Here is a 21792-nt window from a genome sequence, read left to right as displayed (position 1 = left end):
GCCCGTGAGAGGCAGCCATCCAGCCGAGCCCAGCATCCTCGTGGCACTTGGCTCCCAGGAGGGCAGCCCGTGCTCACCGCAAGCTGCCATCTGCTTCCCCACTCTGGTCCTCTTCTGGCCCTTCTGTTACTTGCAGTTGGGATTTTTGCTGCAAACAGCTTTGCCAGAGGGTCACCTCCGGAGGCCCGGGAGTGCGCTTAGGAGTGGGTGGCTGGCGCACGGGCGGCTGCCTGAGCACCCCGCCATCTGTGTCTGGCTCGCTGCAGCCCCAGGGGATCCGGATGGTCACACTTCCTCAGTGTGTTGGCCACCGCCCACGTGCCCTGCTTTGCCAAGTGGAGCGGCTATCAGCGCAGGCTCCTGGCCTCCCACACAGGCGGAAGCAGCAGGAGGAGGAGGGTCCTGGGGCCCAGCAGTCCCCCTTCCTCCTGTGGGGAGGCAGAGTGGTCTCCCACCCCTCCCTGCCCCTTATTTGGGGTGCCTACCTGAGCCTGTGTCCATGCGCTGGAGAAAGAACTTTCCTCTCTCAGGTGCTGCCTGATCCAAGAGGGAACTGACTTTATCACCGTTGCACTCCAGTCCGCTGAGCCTGGTGTCCTAGCTGGGGAGTCCAGTCTGGCTCTGAGTAGCAGGCATTAACTCAGCACCCACTGTGGGCCAGTCAGTATCTCGCGTCATCCTCACTGGAGCCCAGTGAGGTACACTCTTGTCCTCGTGTCACCTGCCCAAAGACACCAGGTAGTAATTGATGGAGCAGGGGTTGAAGCCAGGTGTGTCTGCCTCCAAAACTCCTTCTGACAACTCACTGTCATTCATTCATTCATGTAATAGTCATCGAGTATTTACTATGGGCTGGGCACTGTCTTAGGCCCTTGGAAAATAGTGATGAACAAATCAGCCAAATATCTCTGCCTTGAGTTTACATTTTAGCAGGGACCAGGGGAGGAGAGAAGGAACAGACAGTAAACATAACTGTTGCAGGAAGGGGGACCCCTTCTAGAGCCCAAGAGTGGGCTGTTGTCTAACACTTGGAAATGAATTGTCCGAGGAGACACACGTGCTGACAAAGCAACAGACTTAATTGGGAAGGGGCGCCCAGGCAGAGAGCAGCAGGGTAAGGGAACCCAAGAGAACTGCTCTGCCATGTGGCTCGCAGACTCGGGTTTTATGGTAATGGGGTTAGTTTCCGGGTTGTCTCTGGCCACTCACTCTGGCTCAGGGTCCTTCCTGGTGGCGCTCGCATCACTCAGCCAAGATGGATTCCAGCGAGAAGGATTCTGGGAGGTTGGTAGGACATATGGGCTGGCGTCTCCTCTCTCCTTTTGACCTTTCCTGAACTCTTCCGGTTGGTGGTAGCTTGTTAGCTCCCCGTTCCTTACCAGGACCTCCTGTTGTTAAGATGACTCATGCAAATGGCTACTATCTTGCCTGGCCAGGGTGGGCAGTTTCAGTCAGTGGTTCCCCTAACATAACCAGACTAATAAATGAGCAAATTATACAGTGTATTAGATGTTCATGGGAAGCGGAGAGCAGAACAGAGCAAAGAGATCAGGAGCGTGGGGTGCAGGGTGGGGAGGGAGGTAGCCGTGTTGAAAGTAGACCAGCCACCATGTCACACCCATTAGGTTGGCTAATATTTAAAAAGCAGAAATTAGCAAGCGTTGGTGAGGATGTGGAGAAATTTGAACCCTTGTGCGTTGATGGTGGGAAGGTACAATAGCGCAGCCACTACGGAACACAGTATGACAGCTCCTCAAAAAATTAATGATCTAGCAATTCTACTTGCGGGTATATACAGTGTTCCTTACAGCATTATTCACAACAGGCTAAAGGCGGAAGCAGCCCAGGCATCTACCATTGGATGAATGGATAAACAAAATGTGGTCTATGCCTGTTATTATTCAGCCTTAAAAAGGAATGGAATTCTGACACACGCTACAACATGGAAGAACCTTAAGGATATTTATTATGCTAAGTGAAATAAGCTAGACACAAAAGGACACATACTGTAGGATTTCCTTTTTTTTTTTTAATGTTTTTTATTTGTTTGGGCTGCACCAGGTCTTAGTTGAGGCACGTGTGATCTTCGTTGCGGCATGTTTCAGTTGCAGCATGCGGGATCTAGTTCCTGACCAGGGATCGAACCCGGGCCCCCTGCATTGGGAGCGCGGAGTCTTACCCACTGGACCACCAGGGAAGTCCCCAGGATTTCCATTTATATGAGGTCCATAGAATAGTCAGATTCATAGAGACAGAAAGTAGAAGGGTGGTTGCCAGGGGCTGGGGGTGGGAGAATGAGAAATTATTGTTTAATGGGCACAGAGTTTCAGTATGGGAAGATGAAAAAGGTCTGGAGACAGATGGTGGGGACAGTAGCACAGCAGTGTGGATGCACTTGATGCCCCTGGACTGTACACCTAAAACAGGTTAGAAAGGTAAGTTTTATGTTATGTATATTTTACCACAGTTTAAAAAAGGGTGTGGGTGGAGACTGGCCAGGGTAGGCCTCTTTGAGGAGATGAGATGCGAACAAAGACTTGAAGGAGGTGTAGCGGGGAGGCCAGTGGCTCTCTGGGGAAGGAGCAGCCTAGATGCGGCCACACCCAGTGCCCTGTGTTCACAGGACAGCACGGAGCCAGTGAGGCTCCCCTCCTTCCACGTGAGGGGGTCCTGGGTTCCCCTGAGGCAGGTGGGGGAGGGGTTGGTCCCCGGAGGCTCTTTGGCCACGGGGAGTAGGGAGGGGAGTCGATGTGCTCCAACAGTAAGCCCTTGGCCCACCAGGAACAGGGCCCACAGGTCCTAGCATCTGGCTGTTGCACCACCGACCGCCCCTCCGCCACTTACTCAGCCACCCAGGTGTGCTCAGCGGTCCACGGGGTTGGGAACCCTGTGGTCCCCATGACCGGGCTTGAGAATAACAAGGCGTGGACCAGCTTCACTGACCCTGTGATCAGTTGGTGTGACACCATCCTGACACCACAGCCCGCTTACCCCGCCGCTCCCCCCTGTTGGGCCTGTACAACCTGGCTTTCCCTGCTATGATACCCTGTTCTACATGGCCCTGGGGAGGCAGGCGAAAAGCTAGGGAGAAAGCATCTGAATGTGGTCCTTTTCTTGCATTAATTGGAATAAAAATTTGGATAATCAGCTTTTCCTGCACGTTTTCCAGATGCCAAATGACATTGGCTGGCACGATTGTTCCCCTTCCACTAGCCAGCTGTCTGGCAGATGGGGGCTAGGGAGGTAGAGTGAGACTCCGTCCTTTAGGAGCTATTTATTAAGCTCCTAGGTGGTGCCCAGCCGTGGAAATACACAACCGTCCCCTCTCCTAAGGAAATAACTCAAGACACGTGTCCTCCTGCTGTGCCAGAAAATCCTTCTGGGAAAAAAGGGAGAACCAGCCTTTGCTGGGGTCCTTGTCTGGGCCAGATGTGGGGCCCTGTGTCCCCACTCCTCCCACCAAATGGAAGCTCTGGAACTTTAAGTGACAGGTCCAAGGTGACACAGCAGGACGTGCAGAACCCGGGCTGTCTAAAAGGCTACTGCCACTAGACCAGCTTCCTCCTGATTTCTACCAAGCTGGTGACCACTGCCTTTAAGAATCAGCCTTCCTATTCCAGGATGGCCCACGGGCTGGAGGAACACGGGAGGTTTCACCCTCAGTGGCCAATGTAGTGATCCCCGACCGTCTGGGGGACCCCTGGGTCCCTGCCCCGCTTCTCCTTGCCCTGATTTTGTAAGTTATTACATCCCAACCCAGGCTAACGCACCCACAGCTGAAGCCCAGCCTGGCCCTGAGTGTCATCTAACTGCTTACATCCCTGAACCTGGTTTTGGGTCCCAGCACCTGACTGTCCTCTTGACCCTTGAACTCTGCCTGCTGCTCCCCACCCTGCGTCAACCCCAGGGTCATTGTCATAGGCCGGCTCCTGAGGCTCCCTGTTTGCAAACTAAACGAGAGGGCCGTTCGGTAGGCACCCCGGCCGGTTCGCCTCCACGTTGCACTTGGCACCTCCTGAGTGGCGTCTGTGTATGACGTTCAGCCTCACACGCTGCTCCTAGCTGTACAGCCTGGAGAAACTCTCACACATGCTTCCCGGGAAACATGACCGAGAATGCACGTAGCAGCGTTTGCTGTAATAGCAAAAAACTGGGAACCACCCAAATGACCTTTCATGGTGGAATAGACAGATAAATTTCAAAGGATGAATTAAAAACCCAGTGAGCAAAAGGGGAAAAAAGCAAGTCACTAAAGAATACGCAGTGATTTAAAAATACGATGTTCAAAAACAAGTAATAGTAAATGTTTTACTTAGAAATGTACATATAGGCAGTTTTTAAAAATAGGAAGAAAAGCAAAGGATTGCTTCACACAACATTCCAGATGGTGGTTACTTTTGGAAGGAAGACAGGGAGGACCTACGGGGCCTTCTCAGATCTGGTCGTTTTTAATTTCTTTCTTTTTTTTTTTTTTTATTTATATTTATTTTTTTGGCTGTGTTGGGTCTTCGTTGCTGCGTGCGGGCTTTCTCTAGTTGCGGTGAGCGGGGCTACTCTTTGTTGCGATGCACTGGCTTCTCATTGTGGTGGCTTCTCTTGTCGTGGAGCACAGACTCTAGATGCACGGGCTTCGGTAGTTTTGGCATGTGGGCTCAGTAGTTGTGGCTCGCGGGCTCTAGAGCGCAGGCTCAGTAGTTGTGGCACATGGGCTTAGTTGCTCCGTGGCATGTGGGATCTTCCCGGACCAAGGCTCGAACCCATGTCCCCTTCATTGGCAGGCAGATTCTTAACCGCTGTGCCACCAGGGAAGCCCTTAATTTCTTAAAGAGTTCACAGGTGTTTACTTCAGTGTGGTTCTTTGAAACACACTGTGTTTTCATACGGTTTTGTGTGTACACTAAATTTCACAGGCACACACCCAAAAGGTAACAACAGGAGATCACTAAAAATCAGACCCAAAAAAGCTTAAATCAGTGATATGGAGAAAAACCTTTAAAATCTCCCAGAATGCAGGGGGGAAAAAAACCCCAAAGAGCTAAAAACAATAACGGAGACAATGATGAATCTGGAAGACAAGAGAAGGCAATGGAACCTCAGAATTACAGGTTTTCCCCAAGAAGGAACAAAACCAATAGGAAATGAAGCAATAATCAAATCCGTAACCGAAGAAGGCGTCCGTGATTCAGGACTACACGTCGGAAGACCCGCAAGCTCTGCCAAGTAGCGGTCAGCCCAGAAACCATTTCATGTTGGCTTTGGAGTATGTTTCTGAGACTGTGTTTACACAGAGGCATGTTTGTTGTTCTGGGAATTGAATCAAAATCACGAAGCTCCTCTGAAAAGACCTGGCTGGGTATAGCCGGCCTGTCCAGTTTTCTGATTCCAGCCCTGTTCATCTGCCGTGTGTGGCCCACTCCATCTGGGAACAGAGGCTGGCTTCGCAGCCAAACACCACTGCGGCACGCTTGCCCTCTCTCAGGTCTGTGCTGGAACAGGGAAGATAGTTAAATATTTGGGATTCAAAGGGATTTCACGCTGCGTGCGAATAAAGACGAAGAGGTGGCGGGCGTACAGTGTTGATGAAGCAAGTAATTAAGAACAGTAGTGAAAGCATCATTCTCCTCTGCGGATTTGTTAAACTTGCAAGACCATTCTAGACAAAGGAGAAGGCAGTCTCTCTGGGACCAGAGAGAGAAGGAAGACAGGGGGTCTCTGTTCTCAGTGACTTGTAGGGACCTTTCCATGTCAAGATAATCTGGGAGATGCAAGGGCTAGCGGGGCACCCCTGGAGGCCATGGGAGAGGGTGAGGCCAGAGCTGGAGGTTGGCCCGCGCGCCCCAGAAATCCTCTGTGACCCCGGGGCACACGGCCCTGCAGCCATCACGAGCCCTTATTGGATGCCACCTCCCTCTGAAGCTGGCAAACACTCCTCACCAGTAATTGTGCAGAAACCTCGCCAGAGGAAACCCCTCACCAGGGGTTAATGGAAGCCAAAGCATTTCCTCCGGTTCTGAAATCATCTAACCAAGGGGCTTAAATTATCCGGAAAACAGATAGCACTCTCAGAATATTTCTTCTCACTGCATTTTTTCGTTTCCGCTGTGTTAGCAATTGCCTGCCGCCCAGGCTGACCTGGTTGCAGTAGAGACACAGGTGTAGAGAACAAACGTATGGACACCAAGGGGGGAAAGTGTCTGTGTGTGTGTGCCGGGGTCGGGGGCGGGGAATGAATTGGGAGAGTGGGATTGACATATATACACTAATATGTATAAAAGAGATAACTAATAAGAACCTGCTGTATAAAAAGTAAATAAAGGCAAAAAAAAGGAAAAAAACACTTGAAATGAAGGGGAAATTCGCTCAGGCCCTGGGGAGGGCTCTGGCTCCTTGGGGTGGGGTGGGGGGCAGGGGCGGGCCCTCTTATCTTTGCTGGGGCTTAATTTCTAGCCCATCTCCTGGTGAGGCTGGGGCCTTGGCCCTGTGTAGGGAGCCTGAAAGCAGCCAGCAATACGGGGAAGGGTGGGGTGAACAGGATGAGCCTGTTGACTCTTGCCGGGGCCTAGGGTGGGTGGGAGGATGGTGGAGATGTTCTCACTGGCTCACCAGCACCACACACACACACACACGTGCGCGCGCGCGCGTGTGCACGCGCGCACCTGATTTTTTTTTTTTTTTTTTTTGGCTGTGTCGGGTCCTAGTTGCGGCACGTAGGATCTTTAGTTGCGGCATGCAGGATCTTAGTTCCCCCACCAGGGATCGAACCCCCGTGCCCCTGCAGTGGAAGCATGGAGTCTTAACCACTGGACCACCAGGGAAGCCCTGCCTGATGTGTTTTAAAGTGTTATCCTTTAAATTACAAATATGCAAATATTCCTGGGAGGGGTCTCATTTAGCTTTCCCCTAACACCTCAATTCTTAGTTAGCACTTTAGAAGGGATTAGTGGAGAGCCAGAACCTGGTGGGTGGCTGGTGGGTGCCTGGGCTGGGAGGGGAGCTCTGCCCCGCTGCCCTGGCTTCCCTCTGGATTGCGTACTTGTGCTCTACACCGCAAGATTGAGGATTCCACCCCAGGTGCTGGGGGGGTGGATACAGGGAAACCCTCCCGGGACAGAATAGCTCCTGAGGGCAGCCCATAAACACACTCTCACATGGCAGCGAAAAACAGAGTCACAGACCCCAACCCTTTGTGGATTTAGGTCCTGGGGCCACCCGCCTGCAAGGACATTTGATCTTTTCTCTCCATTGCTCAATCTTAACACGTAGGAGGTACTGAATGAATGCTGTTCGAATGAATGAATATCTGCAGACGCCCTCTTCAGAAGTTGTTTGTAAGCTTCGCCTTTCTGAGGTAGAGGAAGTAAGCCGTGAGGAAAGACGACTGCTCTAAACTTAATTCCTACCAAAAGAAGGAAAAGGAAAAAAACTGAAAACAGAACAAGAAAGTGAGAGAGGAAGAGATGAAGGAAAGAAAGAAGAAAAATGAAACTGTCAGAAAATCAAGTATTTCAGTATGAAAAACTCTCTAGTTTTAATTCTGCTAGTTGTTTTAGATGGACAGGCAGACAGATAGGTGTATATATGCATATATAGCTTTTTAATTATTCCAACCAATATTTGTCTAATCACTTACATTACAGTAGAAACAGTGCCTTTTAACTCCACTTGCCCTGAAAAATGAGGAACCCAATGCTTTTTTCTTTCCAGCCACTTCTTGCTTTTTGTTGAGACAATCTGAAATTTGGGGACAGATTATTATTGTTACCTATTTTTAAGCATCATTTCTTTCACATTTTTATTATTTTTCAGTTATATTTACATTAGTTATCTAGACTGAATTCTACCTTTCATTTATTTCACCGATCCTGGTGAGTTTTCTGGTACCATTGAGTCCCCCATTCTGGAGCTTTTTATTTTAATTCATCTGTTTGTCAACTGAGCAATTTTTTAGGAAGACTGAATGCACCTCTGTTTTCAGTTTTTGCTGATAGGATCCACGCACCTTTGGGGGATGAGGATCACAGCCCTTTTCTGATTACAGAGGCAGGTGGAGGTGTCATCCTAGGCACATAGGACGGCAAATGATGCTGTCTCCACGGGCTGCCTCTGGTTACACATGTGTGACACAGGCTTGTGACCTGCTTCTGCCCCGCTCGCTTCTCACCCTAAACAAACCTGCACAGTCACATCCGCGCCACAGTCACACACGTCGTATAAATGCCACATCTCCATGCTGCTTGAATAGGGTAGCAGATAATCCAGCTGTAAAGTCGTGTGGCCCTAATCTGGTTTGACTGGACAGATAGCATTTCTGGCATAAAGTAATGCTGAAAATAAATGTGCGCGTTACATTAGCACATCCTGTGTTGACTCGCCTTGCTGAGTATCAGCTTGTTGCCCTCGGCAGTAACCATGGCTTTTCATACTCAGCTTGTCACCACGGAAACCTGGTCACTGAGTACTGCCCAGCAGTCTTGAGAGAAGCGTCTCTTCCAACTAACAGCATGATGCCCTGGGCCCTTTCTCTTTTCAAAGGGATCCAGCTCTGCCTGCCTTTATGCTGGGAAGCCCTGGTTCCCTTTGAAAAGTTGTCCAGGGTTTTCCCATTGTCAAAATTCTGACTCCTGGAGGTTAGGGGTGGGCAGTGACATCAGAGGGGGGGCTTCTCTTTCTGCAGGGGCAGAAATGTCAGTGTTGTGAACTCGTGCTGGTGTTTTCAAACTAACCATCACTTAACTAAGCCTTTCCTATCTTGCTCCACTACAAAAAATTTAATTACTGCTTTCTTTTCCTTCCCTACCAGCACATCCAGATTCAACATACCAGCCACAGACCGTTCCAACACCATGTGTCAACCTGCCAAGCAGCCCAGGGATTTAATAACGTTGACATCCAATTACCAATCTGTTATACTCCAATTTAAATCAAAGTAATACTTGCATGTGCTTTTAAGAAAAAATCCAATTGTTCTGAAGAGCTTACGCTGGAGGATGGCAGTCACCTGTCCCGCCCCTCCCTCACCCAGCCCATCACATATGGACTGCTTGCTTTAGTTCACGTGCTGACTCCTGCCCTGACTTTTTTTTTTTTTTAAATAGATCTTTATTGGAGTATAATTGCTTCACAATACTGCATTAGTTTCTGTTGTACACCAAAGTGAATCAGCCACATGCATACGTATATCCCCATATCTCCTCCCTCTCGCGTCTCCCTCCCACCCTCCCTATCCCACCCCTCTAGGTGGTCCCAAAGCACCGAGCTGATCTCCCTGTGCTATGCGGCTGCTTCCCACTAGCTATCGATTTTACATTTGGTATTGTATATATGTCAGTACTACTCTCACTTCGCCCCAGCTTCCCCCTCCCACCCCGTGTCCTCAAGTCCATTCTCTATGTCTACATCTTTATTCCTGCCCTGCAACTAGGTTCATCAGTACCATTTTTTTTTTTAGATTCCATATATATGCGTTAGAATACGGTATTTGTTTTTCTCTTTCTTACTTCACTCTGTATGACAGACTCTAAGTCCATCCACCTCACTACAAATAACTCAATATCATTTCTTTTTGTGAATGAGTAATATTCCATTGCATATATGTGCCACATCTTCTTTATTCATTCATTGGTCGATGGACACTTAGGTTGCTTCCATTGTCCTGGCAATCGTAAATATTGCTGCAGTGAACGTTGTGGTACATGGCTCTTTTTGAATTATGGTTTTCTCAGGGTATATGCCCAGTAGCGGGATTGCTGGGTCATATAGAGCTACCATATGACCCAGCAATGCCCTGACTTTCTTGATTTATCAACGTTAGGTACTCTCTATCGACTCGACACCATGCTCTGAAAGATGAGGAGCTGGCTAGCTTGGACTACTCTGCTTCCCCTCTCTCCTCCTAATTTTTGATACTGTTATTATTTTATTTTTATTTTATTTTATTTTTTTGCAGTACGCGGGCCTCTCACTGCTGTGGCCTCTCCCGTTGCGGAGCACAGGCTCCGGACGCACAGGCTCAGCGGCCATGGCTCACGGGCCCAGCCGCTCCGCGGCATGTGGGATCTTCCCGGACCGGGGCAAGAACCCGTGTCCCCTGCATCGGCAGGCGGACTCTCAACCACTGCGCCACCAGGGAAGCCCCTGTTATTATTTTTTAACTCTTTGATTACATTTGTAACTTTCTATACTATTTGCCTCTTTCTTCTTCCATCAACTTTAACATTCACACCTCCACTCCTTCTACATGAGTTGTGGGTACGAATGCCTCTATTCTTCCCTCCCCTACTCTCACCTCCCTCCTTTTCTAGATGACACCCTTACTAATAGATTGCCAGGATTGTACGTTTAGACTGTTCTGTTGCTGTAGTTAATTCTTCCGTGCTTTGTGATTTATGCCTCAATCTTAGTTTACAAAGGTGACTGAGTGATGACAGGAAGAGGCTAATGCCATTGAAAGAAGAATTTATTGCTTACAGTTCCCAAAAGAAGGGGCATTCCACGCCACTCAGGGCCACATGCAGAAGCATCAGAGGCAGAAAGGAGTGAAGGGAAAGCATGCGCCACAGCCTTTAATGGGGTTTCTACGGGAAAGGCAGAGCAGCGCAGGGTAAGTATCTTAGGGTGGGCTAGGTTGAATAGTTTCAGCGGCCGCTGGGGCATAGAGGCTGGCCCTGGTTGCCTGGTGTCTGGCCCTGGGTTGAGTTAGGGTAGGGGGAATAATGGCTTGGTGAGTGAGAGTTAGGTAAAGGGGGTGATTAGAGTGTGGACTCAGGATCGGTTGGAGGGTTTGTAATATGACTTTCACATGCCTGCAAAAGCTGCATCACAGGTGAGATGTAAACAGCTTTGGCCATTGGTTTGGCCCTGTGATTAATGGATGCCAAATAGACAAATACAGAATCTAAGAAAACAACACTTTGTCTCTAGGTTAATTAATTCTAAGAGCTGAAAATCAATAAATAGCATTTAATTTCACAAACCTGTATATGATTTTGTAAGAGGGTGAAAAGGGCAGGTTCAGGAGCTATACTGGCTGGGGTCCAATTTTTATTTTGTTCTTCCCTGTTTGTGTCACGTGTTCTCTCTGTGCTTGATTTCCTCATCTGTAGAATAGAACTGTTAATACTACCCACCTCATCGGATTTTTGTGAGAGTTAAATAAGTTATATATAAAATTCTTGGAATGGTGCCTGACACATACAAAGTGCTCAATAATTATTAGGGATTTAAATTTTTTTATCATTTTGTAAACATTAAACACCTCAGGGTGGGCTTCCCTGGTGGCGCAGTGGTTGAGAGTCCGCCTGCTGATGCAGGCGACACGGGTTCGTGCCCTGGTCTGGGAAGATCCCACATGCCGTGGAGCCTGCGCGTCAGGAGCCTGTGCTCCGCAATGGGAGAGGCCACAACAGTGAGAGGCCCGCGTACCGCAAAAAAAACAAAACAAAACAAAACAAAACACCTCAGGGTCAAATGATATGTGAAGATCACATTTTGGTAATTTGTGACACCTCAACCCCTGGACCATCCAAAGGAAAACATTCCTAGTATCATGATCAAATGGATTTCTTTTTAACTCTTTATATCTTAAACCACGTCACAGTTTAAGTTCCCTAATATTTGGACCATGACTTTCTGGTATGATTTTAGTTTTCCCTTGGAGTTTTTTATTGCCCTTTGTTCTCATTGACAAAAAAATAATGAAACTCTGTGTCCTTTTATGCAGCTCCTTGATTTTACCTTCTATTGTGTGGAGCCTTCTCTTTTCCTGTCAGAAACCCCTGCAGACCCTTTTCCGGCTCTATCCTGCACTACTTACTGAAAGCCGTCTTCATGGCATTTCCCTTTGACTCACCTCCTGAGTTGGAGACAGTGTTTCTAGGATCTTGTCTTTCTTGTTTTTCACCTCTGTTTTGTTGGAGCTCATCCTGAAGTAACTTCTTAAAAAGAGACCATGTATAGGAAAATTGGAGTCCTTGCAAGTCTAAAAATGTCTCTATTCTCTTGTTTCATTGACAGTTTGGTAGAGTTCTAGATGCAAAGTCTTTTAGTATCCAGTGTGCCGATGATAAGTCTGATGCTGTTCTAATTCTGGTTTCCTTGTGAGAGACCTATTTTTCTTTCTGGAAGCTTCTAGGATCTTTTTATATTTATAACTAAGTGATTTTATGAGTATATATTTTACTTTCCTTTTTTTCTGCCTTAAATTCAATTAAAAACCTTTTAATCTGAAGTCTCACGTCCTCTTTCAGCTGCCGGAAATGTTTTTCTATTGCTCTGTTTCCGAGGAGTCTATTATAAGGAATTTGACCCCTCAAGTTGAGCATTTTCGTCTTCATCATTTCTTCCACTTTTTTCTGTTTCTTCATCCTTGTGCTGCAACATTCTAAGTTTTCTCATTTTTATCTTCCGGCCTTTATTTTACATTTTTATATTTCTGCATTATATTTTTAATTTCTAGGGGCCTTTTCTTGTTCTCCAGTTGTTCCTTTTTTGCAGCATGTTCATATTTGATGAATGAGCCTATATATATTTTAAGTCCCTGAATTTAACTTTCTTACTTTATTCAGTTAATTACCAACCTATCCGATTGTTTCCTTTTTCTAGAAGTGTGTAGAGGTTGGATGTCCTCCCAGAGGTGTGGAGGCTTAAATGCCTTAAAAAAACAATCATTTATTTGCTCATCTGCAGCTTGGGCTGGGCTCATCAGGGTGATTCTTTTGCTGGTGTCTCCTGGTGTCATTCATGGACCGCAGTCATCTGACAGTTTGACTGAGGTCAGGGTCCAAGAAGCCTCACTCCTCTGCAGCCGGTGCTGGCTGTTGGCTGGGGTGTCTTGGTTCTTCTCCGTGTGGCCTTTTGTCCTTCGTACACTGGACTAGGCTCTCTCGTGATGGCAGCAGTGTTCCAAACTGGTCAGAAGTTTTCACGTGTTACTTCTGCCACATTTTATGTGTCACAGCAAATCACAAGCCTAGACCAGATTCAAGAGGTGGGGAAAATAGACTCCACCTCTTGATGGGAAAAGAGGAAAATAATTTGGGACCATGTTTAATCTGATACAACCTCCCAGGCAGTGTCTCCCTCTGTCTTAACTTGGGCTGCCATAACAAAATAACATACACAAGGGGCTTAATAGGAGTTTATTTCTCACAGTTCTGGAGGCTGGAAGTTCCAGATCAGGGTGCCAGCACATTGAGTTCCCAGTGAGGGCTCTCTTCCTGGCTTGCAGACTGCCATCTCATTGTGTCCTTACACAGAGGAGAGAAAGGCAAGCTCTCCCGGTATCTCTTCCTATAATGACGCTAATCCCATCGTGAGGGCCCCACCCTTATGACCTCATCTGAACCTAATTACCTCCTAAAGACCCCCATCTCCAAATACCATCACCCTGGGGTTTATGGCTTCAATATATGAATTTGGGGAGGGGGCACAGTTCAGTCCATAGCACCCTGCAAGAGCCAGTGTTTCTGTTAAGTAAGCTGAGTTGAAAGCCTTGAAATTTGGATATGTGTTCAGTAATCTCAGCTGATGGGTATTTGTCAGGCATCTAGCATGTGCTAGCAGGTGCCGGGGGGCCTGGGGGGCTCCTGCTGTCATGGTGCTTTCAACCTGGTGCAAGAAACAGACATGTAAATAGACGTTCATAACAATGTGTGTGCACTGAAGTGGGAGACCTGCATGGTTCTGTGGAAGCTTCTGGATAGAAGTCATTTCCGAAAGGCTGGATTTCACTCTCCCAGCCCAGGGGAGGAAGAAGGATCAGCATGTGCAAAAGCCCGGGGGCGTGGACAGCTTAGTGTGGTCCAGGAGTGGCAGTGGCTGTGTTGGGCGACCCCCAGTGCTGGGGAGAGAGGCAGGAGCTGGCGGAGCCCTGGGGTCTTATTTGCCACGTTATGGAGTCTAGCTTGCCTGTCAGAGCTCCTGGGAAGCCAGCACTGTGTGTGTGTGTGTGTGTGTGTGTGTGTGTGTGTGTGTGCGCGCGCGCGCGCGTGCGTGTAGGTGTGTGTGTGTGTGTGTTCAGGTAATGGGGTAGGGAGAGCTATGCTGTCTCCCTGCCAGGGTGGGTGGACCCCTTAAGAGACATTCAGTAACAGGCCATTTCCCATGGCTTTTCAAGACTGGAGCTTGTTAAGCAAACAGAACGTGGTCCCCCTGAAGGCAGAGTCCCACGCTCTGTCCCCCGGGACAGTTCCTTTGTTTTGCCAACTTGGTTTGTTCATTCAGTCACTCAGTCAGCAACATTCCTGCCACGTGCTGGGTCCTGGGAATACAGGGATGGCTCCGGCACAGCCCTGCCCTGGAAGAGCTCACAGCGTCTTAGCTGGGTGAGGGTCTGGGGCAGCAGAGCCCCGGGGCAGCAGAGCTGCTCTGATTATGCACAAAGTGGCACTGAAGGCTTCCTAGGGGAAGTGTCCCTGCCTCATAGAGCCAAGGGTGAAGGGCACCTCAGGTGCAAGGAACAGCATGTGCGAAGGCCAGACTGTCCCCCCACTCCCACCCCTGGGGTGAGGAGCAGAGAGCGTGGTCGCCTCCCCTGAGTTGACGTAGGTGCACTCCTGAGTCGCGTGGGAGGTGGGGAGAGGTGGTAACACACGGAAGGCAGAGCGGGGAGCAGGGGCAGAGGTCTTAGGCCGCCCCTCCCACATCCTCCCTGGAGGCCAGTGCCCTAGACCTGCCCTTCTGTCCAACAGGCTCTGCCAATTACCACCTTCTCCAGCCACAGCCGTTCAGGAAATGCCGATGATTAGCGATTGTTATCATGGTAATTAAAATTCCCTGAGAACAGCTTGGCTAATATCCATCAGTATCTGCTGTCAGGTTGGCAGCGAGGTGAAATTGGAATGAAAACCGCGAGGCGGAGCACAGAGCGCGAGGCGAGGATTTAAGGCTGAAGCCACCCCACACCCTGGCCTCCCGCAAGTGTCATGGGGGCTGTGTGGGTTTTTTCTCATTAAATGGCATTTTCAAGGCTAGCTGCTTTGCTGGCCTTATCACAGTGAACCACTCGTGGGGAGCAGAGCGTGGCTTTGCAGAATCACACGGCTTCTCCAAAAAGCAAAGGTTTTCCCCATCTGCGGCCCCAGACAGGATGGTTGGGGGTTAATTTCCACGGAGGGCTTTTCCCACCGCTGTTCTTGGGGACGGAGTCAAGCGTTGATGCCAGGCTGTGGGTGATAGGCTTGGATGCCCACAGCAGAAATCACGTGATTAAAAAGCTACTGCATTTTACGGGGTGGCGGCGGGCAGCAAGGCGGGGGAAGGTCTGAGGACATGCGGGGACTGGTGTGTGGGGAGGGGAGATGGCTGCTCAGAACTGGGAGTCCCTCACCCCACGCCTCACCAGTTTGACTCTCCCACGTGGAAGGCATTTTCCAAAACACCCGACAGTGTCTTAAATGCACCTCTACACGGTGTGCCCCCCATACCTAGTGACGCACCTGTGTGCTCTCGTCCCTCTGCCTTGGGGACTCAGAAAATGCTGCTCCTGCAGCTGGTCCGGGATCACCAGCCAGTCTGGTCTGGTCTCTGCCCATCACAGCAGTGTCCGGCCTTCCACCCAGACTGCAGCGCCAGCGCGAGAGAAACAGACAGACCAAGGCCCCGGTACAGTGAACTCACCTGCCTCCTGGACCCCAGGGAGGTGCTGCACGCCTGGCAGACCCGTGGGGCCATGGCCCCTGCTGCGCATAAATAGCGGGGTGAATTGTATGAAACTGACAGGGGTTTTTATAGGTCAAAATGGTTGAACACACACACACACACACACACACACACACACACACACACACACACACAAAAGGTTGAATATCAGTAGTTTCATGCAATTCAACCTAATACTTTGGATCTTGTGCTCTTTATCCCGTTTTCCAAAAGCACTTGACTGATCAGTGTTTTTTAAGTGGGTGGTGGGGTGGAGGTAGATCGTTACAACAGGAAATGAAGCTGATGGCATGGGCCCTGCTGGCTGTGATATGCCAGGGTGGGCAGGGGCAGCCGGGGCTGTGGGTCTCACTGGTGCTCGAGGAAAGACTGGGAGCACGTGGCTGCCTTGCGCCCTGAAGTTCAAGGTCAGGGATGTGCACCTTGGCACACCCTGCTAGGCACTCCCTCTTTATCCCCCTTCTAATCTGAAGTGGTAAATCCACTTGATTAATTACAAGAACTTGGGTGAAACCCTCTGGCCACTTCCCCAGGAAGGCGACAGACTATATGGATTGGGTCACGCTCCAGCAAACAACCCACGGCTGCCAATTCAGTCATCCAGCCGGTGTTTACGGAGCACCTACTGTGTGTCAGGCGTGTGCTAGGAGCTTAAAGATCCAGTGGTGAGCAGAGACGCCCTGGGCCTCCCTCCCGGCTGGTAGACTCTGGTGGGAGAGACAGACAAAAATAAAGGACCAGCCAAAAGGTGGAAGCGACCCAGTGTCCATCAGCGAATGAGTGGATAAAGAAAATGTGGTGTATACATAAAACGGAATATTTTTCAGCCTCAAAAAAGGAAGAAAGTTCTGACACATGTTGATGAACCTTAAGGACATTATGGTCAGTGAAATAACAAATACTGTATGTACGTCAAAAAGGCAAGTACTGTATGATTCCACTTAATTCGTAGACAGAAAGAACAGTGGTCACCAGGGTTTGGGGGAGACAGGCATGGGGACTTGTTTAATGGGTAAAGTTTCAGTTTTACAAGATTAAAAGAGTTCTGGAAATGGGCTACCCAACAATGTGAATGTACTTAACATACTGAACTGTACACTTAGAAATGGTTATGATGGTAAATTTTATAGCGTGTGTATTTTAACACAATTGAGAGTGTAATGTGGGGTCCCTGCCCTGAAGTCACTTAGTGCCCCGCTGGGGATTTGACTTTTCTTCCTGAGGGCAGTCTGACGATATACGTCATCATCTATGTACACTATACGTCATCATCTATGTATACATATCCCTTGACCCGGCAGTTTCACTCCTGGGAATATTTCCTGAGGTGGTAACCGACAGCCGTCTGATGATGGGTGTGCCACAATGATGTTTGCAGCACTGTTCAGAAGAGTGAAAAATTGGAAACAATTTAAACTCCCATCAGTGGGGGGGGGGGGTTGATTTAATTAAGTTTAATAAATCCAAACTATAGAACCATAGTTTCATGTGGAGGCCGTTACTTATATATCACACAGTACCGTTATTATCACACAGTACAACTGCTGTGATATATAGTTAAGTATCATATAACTATAACTACATGACCCTATTCTTCCAAAAAGGAAGGAAGGAAAGAGGGAGGGAGGGAGGGAGGGAGGAAAACTGAATTGTATATATGCCCAGGAAAGGGTGTAAGAAAATTCACAATGCAGTGTTAAGCAGGGCTCTACCTGTGTGACCTTCCTCATTTTGCTTTTTTGTTATTGTCCTAATTTTGCATGATATGTATGTATTTCTCAGGCGAAAAAAGGCAAAGCAACATCCATGGTGGGGGTCAGAGAGGCAGTGCAATGCGGGTCCTAAGCCCACCCAGACCCCACCATGCACAGATGGCTTTCGAGGGCTTGCTTCACTTGGTCCCCCCGAGGCCCAGACATGTTGGGGGCAGGAGGCTGGCATGCCCAGGGGAGGGCAGGCAAAGCCAGCACCGATGGATGCCTAGGCCTTCGCTTAGCAGAGGGAGGCCGAGTGAGCCCCTCACCAGCCCCCCATGGCCCTGGGCTTGGACACCTGGTCTCAGGAGCCACACAGCAGCTCTGCAAGGACAGGGTAGCCTTGGTGGCGGCTGTTTGTGTTTATTTCCTCTCCCTATATGGCACCTCCCTGCCCTCTAGGCATCTAGACACTTAGCATCCATGATGGTGATGTCTGACCCGCTGAGGATTTACCCCCTGCTCAACCACAATTTAGCAAGCCCCTACTTCACATCTGTAGACTGTTGGGATGAGACTCTGGGAACCTTCAGTGTGGAGTAGAGGCCAATAGAATGGTAGGCTGGCCTTGGGCAAGTTGCTTAACTTGTCCGAGCCTCAGTTTTCCCACCTGGAAAGTGGGAATAATAATAGAGCTTCCTCAAGGAACCGCTATCACCAGATGCCTTTGGGAATGGGAAAGGAGACTTTTTAATTTCGCACTTTGTGAATTTTAGATCATGTGCGTGTATTACTGATTCAGAGAAATAACTACATGTCGTAGGAGGGCTGCGAGAGGATCAGAAAGGGTTTTCCAAGGTGGCTCCAAGAAGCATTCATCTCTACGTTATTCAAGAGCCACACACAAAAGCAGGCCCTTCTGCACACAGAAGCTGGGAGGGAGGGCTGAGTGACTCGTGCCCAGGACAGTGTTTGGACTCAGTGGTCCTGTGCCTGGCACTCTGGAGCATAAGGAGGTGACTGCCATGTACTCGGAGAAATAGATACACCTCACTCCACGAGGGAACAGTAAGTGCTACAGTTAAGGTTCTGCAGACCCATTACTAGGGTTGAGTTCCTCTAGGAAAACTTGCTGGGTAGGTTCCAAGTGGGAAGAACCGTCTGTCCTTTTGCTCTGTTGGAGAGCCCTGTGCACATTGGTATATTAAAGGCTCTGAGAAGTCCTGCAGTAACAGAGCTTGGTTTAACCTGGTGCTTCTTGATGGACATGATGGAGAACTCTTCTTTTTTCTTTTCTTTCTTTTTTTTTTTTTGGCTTGGTCCCTGCTAACAGCCCACAGATCCAGTTGGTATAGGGGAGTTGGGGAGTGGGAAACACTGTCCTCTAGAGAATCAGGGCAGACTCTGGCCTTTTGATTTGATTTGATTTGGGTTTTTTAACGTCTTTATTGGAGTATAATTGCTTTACAATGGTGTGTCAGTTTCTGCTTTATAACAAAGTGAATCAGTTATACATATACATATGTTCCCATATCTCTTCCCTCTTGCGTCTCCCTCCCTCCCACCCTCCCTATCCCAGCCCTCTAGGTGGTCACAAAGCACCAAGCTGATCTCCCTGTGCTATGCGGCTGCTTCCCGCTAGCTATCTATTTTACGTTTGATAGTGTATATAAGTCCATGCCACTATCTCACTTAGTCCCAGCTTACCCTTCCCCCTGCCTGTGTCCTCAAGTCCATTCTCTACGTCTGCGTCTTTATTCCTGTCCTGCCCCTAGGTTCATCAGACCCATTTTTTTTCTTTAGATTCCATATATATGTGTTGGCATACGGTATTTATTTTTCACTTTCTGACTTACTTCACTCTGTATGAGAGACTCTAGGTCCATCTACCTCACTACAAATGACTCGGTTTCGTTTCCTTTTATGGCTGGGTAATATTCCATTGTACATATGTGCCACATCTTCTTTATCCATTCGTCTGTCGATGGACACTTAGGTTGCTTCCATGTCCTGGCTATTGTAAATAGAGCTGCAGTGGACGTTGTGGTACATGACTCTTTTTGAATTATGGTTTTCTCAGGGTATATGCCCAGTAGTGGGATTGCTGGGTCATATGGTAGTTCTATTTTTAGTTTTTTAAGGAACCTCCATACTGTTCTCCATGGTGGCTGTATCAATTTACATTCCCACCAACAGTGCGAGAGGGTTCCCTTTTCTCCACCCTCTCCAGCATTTGTTGTTTGTAGATTTTTTGATGATTGGCCTTTTGATTTTAAATTGTCCCTTTTGAGTAGGAGACTTGGTCCCCTGGTTGTAAAGCTGTGCACGTTTGTCAGATGACAGGAGGAGGGTGACAGTGACGATAGTGGGCAGCATGTCTGTCGAGTGGCTGCTCTGTGCCTGGCACCAGGCTATGGGAATTTACATTCACTTGCAAGCCTGACCCTCATGGCCGTCCTGGGAGCCGGCACTGTTCCTGCCTTCCACCTACCGATGATAAAACTGAGGGTCACGAAGGTTGATGCGTCCAGATCTCCCGGCTGCGGGATGACAGATCCAGGATTCAAACCCACACATCTGCTCTGAGCCGCCAAGGCTTCCTCTTCTCAGAAAAGGTCACCTCCTTCCTTCACACGCTCCCACTCTTCTTATAAATACCCTGAACACATTTCCTTCATCAGGAAAGAGGTTACAGAGCACTTGGCGTTTTCTGAAGCAGGCGTTAGGGTTCAGGAACCTTATTGCACTCGCTGCTCTGAATTCTAATCTGTGGCTCTCTCTAAACTCCGGGGGCCCGTCTGTGCCCCCCACAGAGATAGTCACATCCCGAGAAGCTCTCCGAGACCATGGTCACTGCCAGGCCATGGCCAGCCCAGCTCTCCCTCCGACCTCTTGTCACTCTGCCCAGAGTCTCGAGGGGAAGGGGCAGCCCGGAGGAATGCAGTGGCCTCTTGAGCGCCTTCTGGGAGGCGGGGCCGGCTGGGAGCAGGGTACGGGGAGTACTGCTCTGCATCCTGTGCTCTGAGCAGATGTCTCCCCCTCCAGGTCTGGAAGAGGTCGGGGGCCTGGTTCTACAAAGGGATCCCCAAGTACATCCTGCCCCTGAAGACCCCCGGCCAGGCCGATCACCCCCACTTCCGACCATTGCCCACGGAGCCACCAGAGCAAGAGCCCAGAAGTACTGAGAGCAGCCGCGTCTACACGTGGGCCCGAGAGAGAGGTAAGTCCCCACTGCGCCCTCTCCGGGATGGCAACCCACATCTGAGCCATCAGCCAACCAAGCAGTGCCACGTGCACCAGGCCGGGGCCCACCACCCGTCCACGTGGCTCACACTGGTCCTTGTCCCTCTCTGTGCCCTTGGCTCCCCTCCTGCACCACGTGGGTGGCTGGTCCTCAGCAGGGTGCTTGCTTGCATCAGGAGGGTCCCCTGGGGGCTGTTTCACCAGTAAGCACTAATTTGGGGGCGGCAATGCCATGGACAGCACTATGGATCTGTGCAGAAATGTGATGTCAGTTGAGGTTTTTTGCAAAGTATGAAAATGCATCTTTCTAAGGCAGGTCTGTACCACCTCTTTTCAGTGCTTGTCTGTGTCTCAGGAAGGGGGACTCCTGGCTTCCCTGGTCTTAACAAGCAAAGTGACGGTGTGCCCAGGGCCCCTTGGTGTTTGTGGTGACTGCACTGATGTGGGTGTGTCCTAATTGGCCACCATCAGAAGGGGAACGCGCCCCATGGGTCATGATAACAGTGCTTGGGGTGGTGGACGGCTCTCCACTGCTTGCATGATGCTTTAGTGCTTGTGATTTTATTTTCAAAGTCCCTGGTCTCACAACAGACTCTGGAGGTGGACAGACAGGTATTTTGTAGCCCCATTTCATAGATGAGTAGCCTGAGGCCCAGAGAAGAGGAGGGATTTTCTCAGTTCGGTGTGGCAGAGCTGGAACCAAAAGGCGGGGTCCTGCCCTTGCGGCTTTGGCTCCTTCTGCCCTGAAATGTCGGAGTTTCAGCCCAAGACTCAGGGTCTGAGGGTCCTACATGAGACATGGCAGCCAGAGGGATGAGGGCTTATCCTGTTACTGGGGACGATGGACCCAAGAGAGTAGACATGGCAGCTGCTTCTGAGGGGCTCTCGAACATCTCCATGTTTGGATTATGACCTGGCATTTATCTTCTTGTCTTATCTTCTTGTCATTTGGACTTTGGTTTTCTTGTCACAAAAGTAAGGCTTGTTTATTAATACAGTTTTGAAAGTTGTCAAATGATATAATTTAGAGGTAAAAGTCCCCTGTAGGTCAGCGCTTCCAGACATAACTGGCGTCTGTTCCCCAGATACTTTTTCTCGGCATCACTCGGGTTTTTTTTTTTTTTTTTTTTTTTTTTTTTCCGCGGGCCTCTCACTGTTGTGGCCTCTCCCGTTGCGGAGCACAGGCTCCGGACACGCA

General features: G+C 49.3%; 1 protein-coding gene across 1 annotated transcript in view; it reads left to right on the top strand.

Annotated features, from left to right (window-relative positions):
* The window catches only part of RPH3AL (rabphilin 3A like (without C2 domains)), an 87210-nt gene that overhangs the window by 44446 nt on the left and 20972 nt on the right, over positions 1–21792 (top strand). The window contains exon 5 of the mRNA XM_007454233.1: positions 20397–20571. Within this exon, the coding sequence (XP_007454295.1) occupies positions 20397–20571 (175 nt within the window). The remainder of the gene's footprint in view (positions 1–20396; positions 20572–21792) is intronic.

The sequence above is a fragment of the Lipotes vexillifer genome, unplaced genomic scaffold (genome assembly GCF_000442215.2).
Source record: "Lipotes vexillifer unplaced genomic scaffold, Lipotes_vexillifer_v1.1 scaffold680, whole genome shotgun sequence".
Lineage (NCBI taxonomy): Eukaryota > Metazoa > Chordata > Mammalia > Artiodactyla > Lipotidae > Lipotes > Lipotes vexillifer.
Note: the sequence above shows the minus strand (reverse complement) of the source record. Positions and strands in the feature narration are given on the sequence as shown.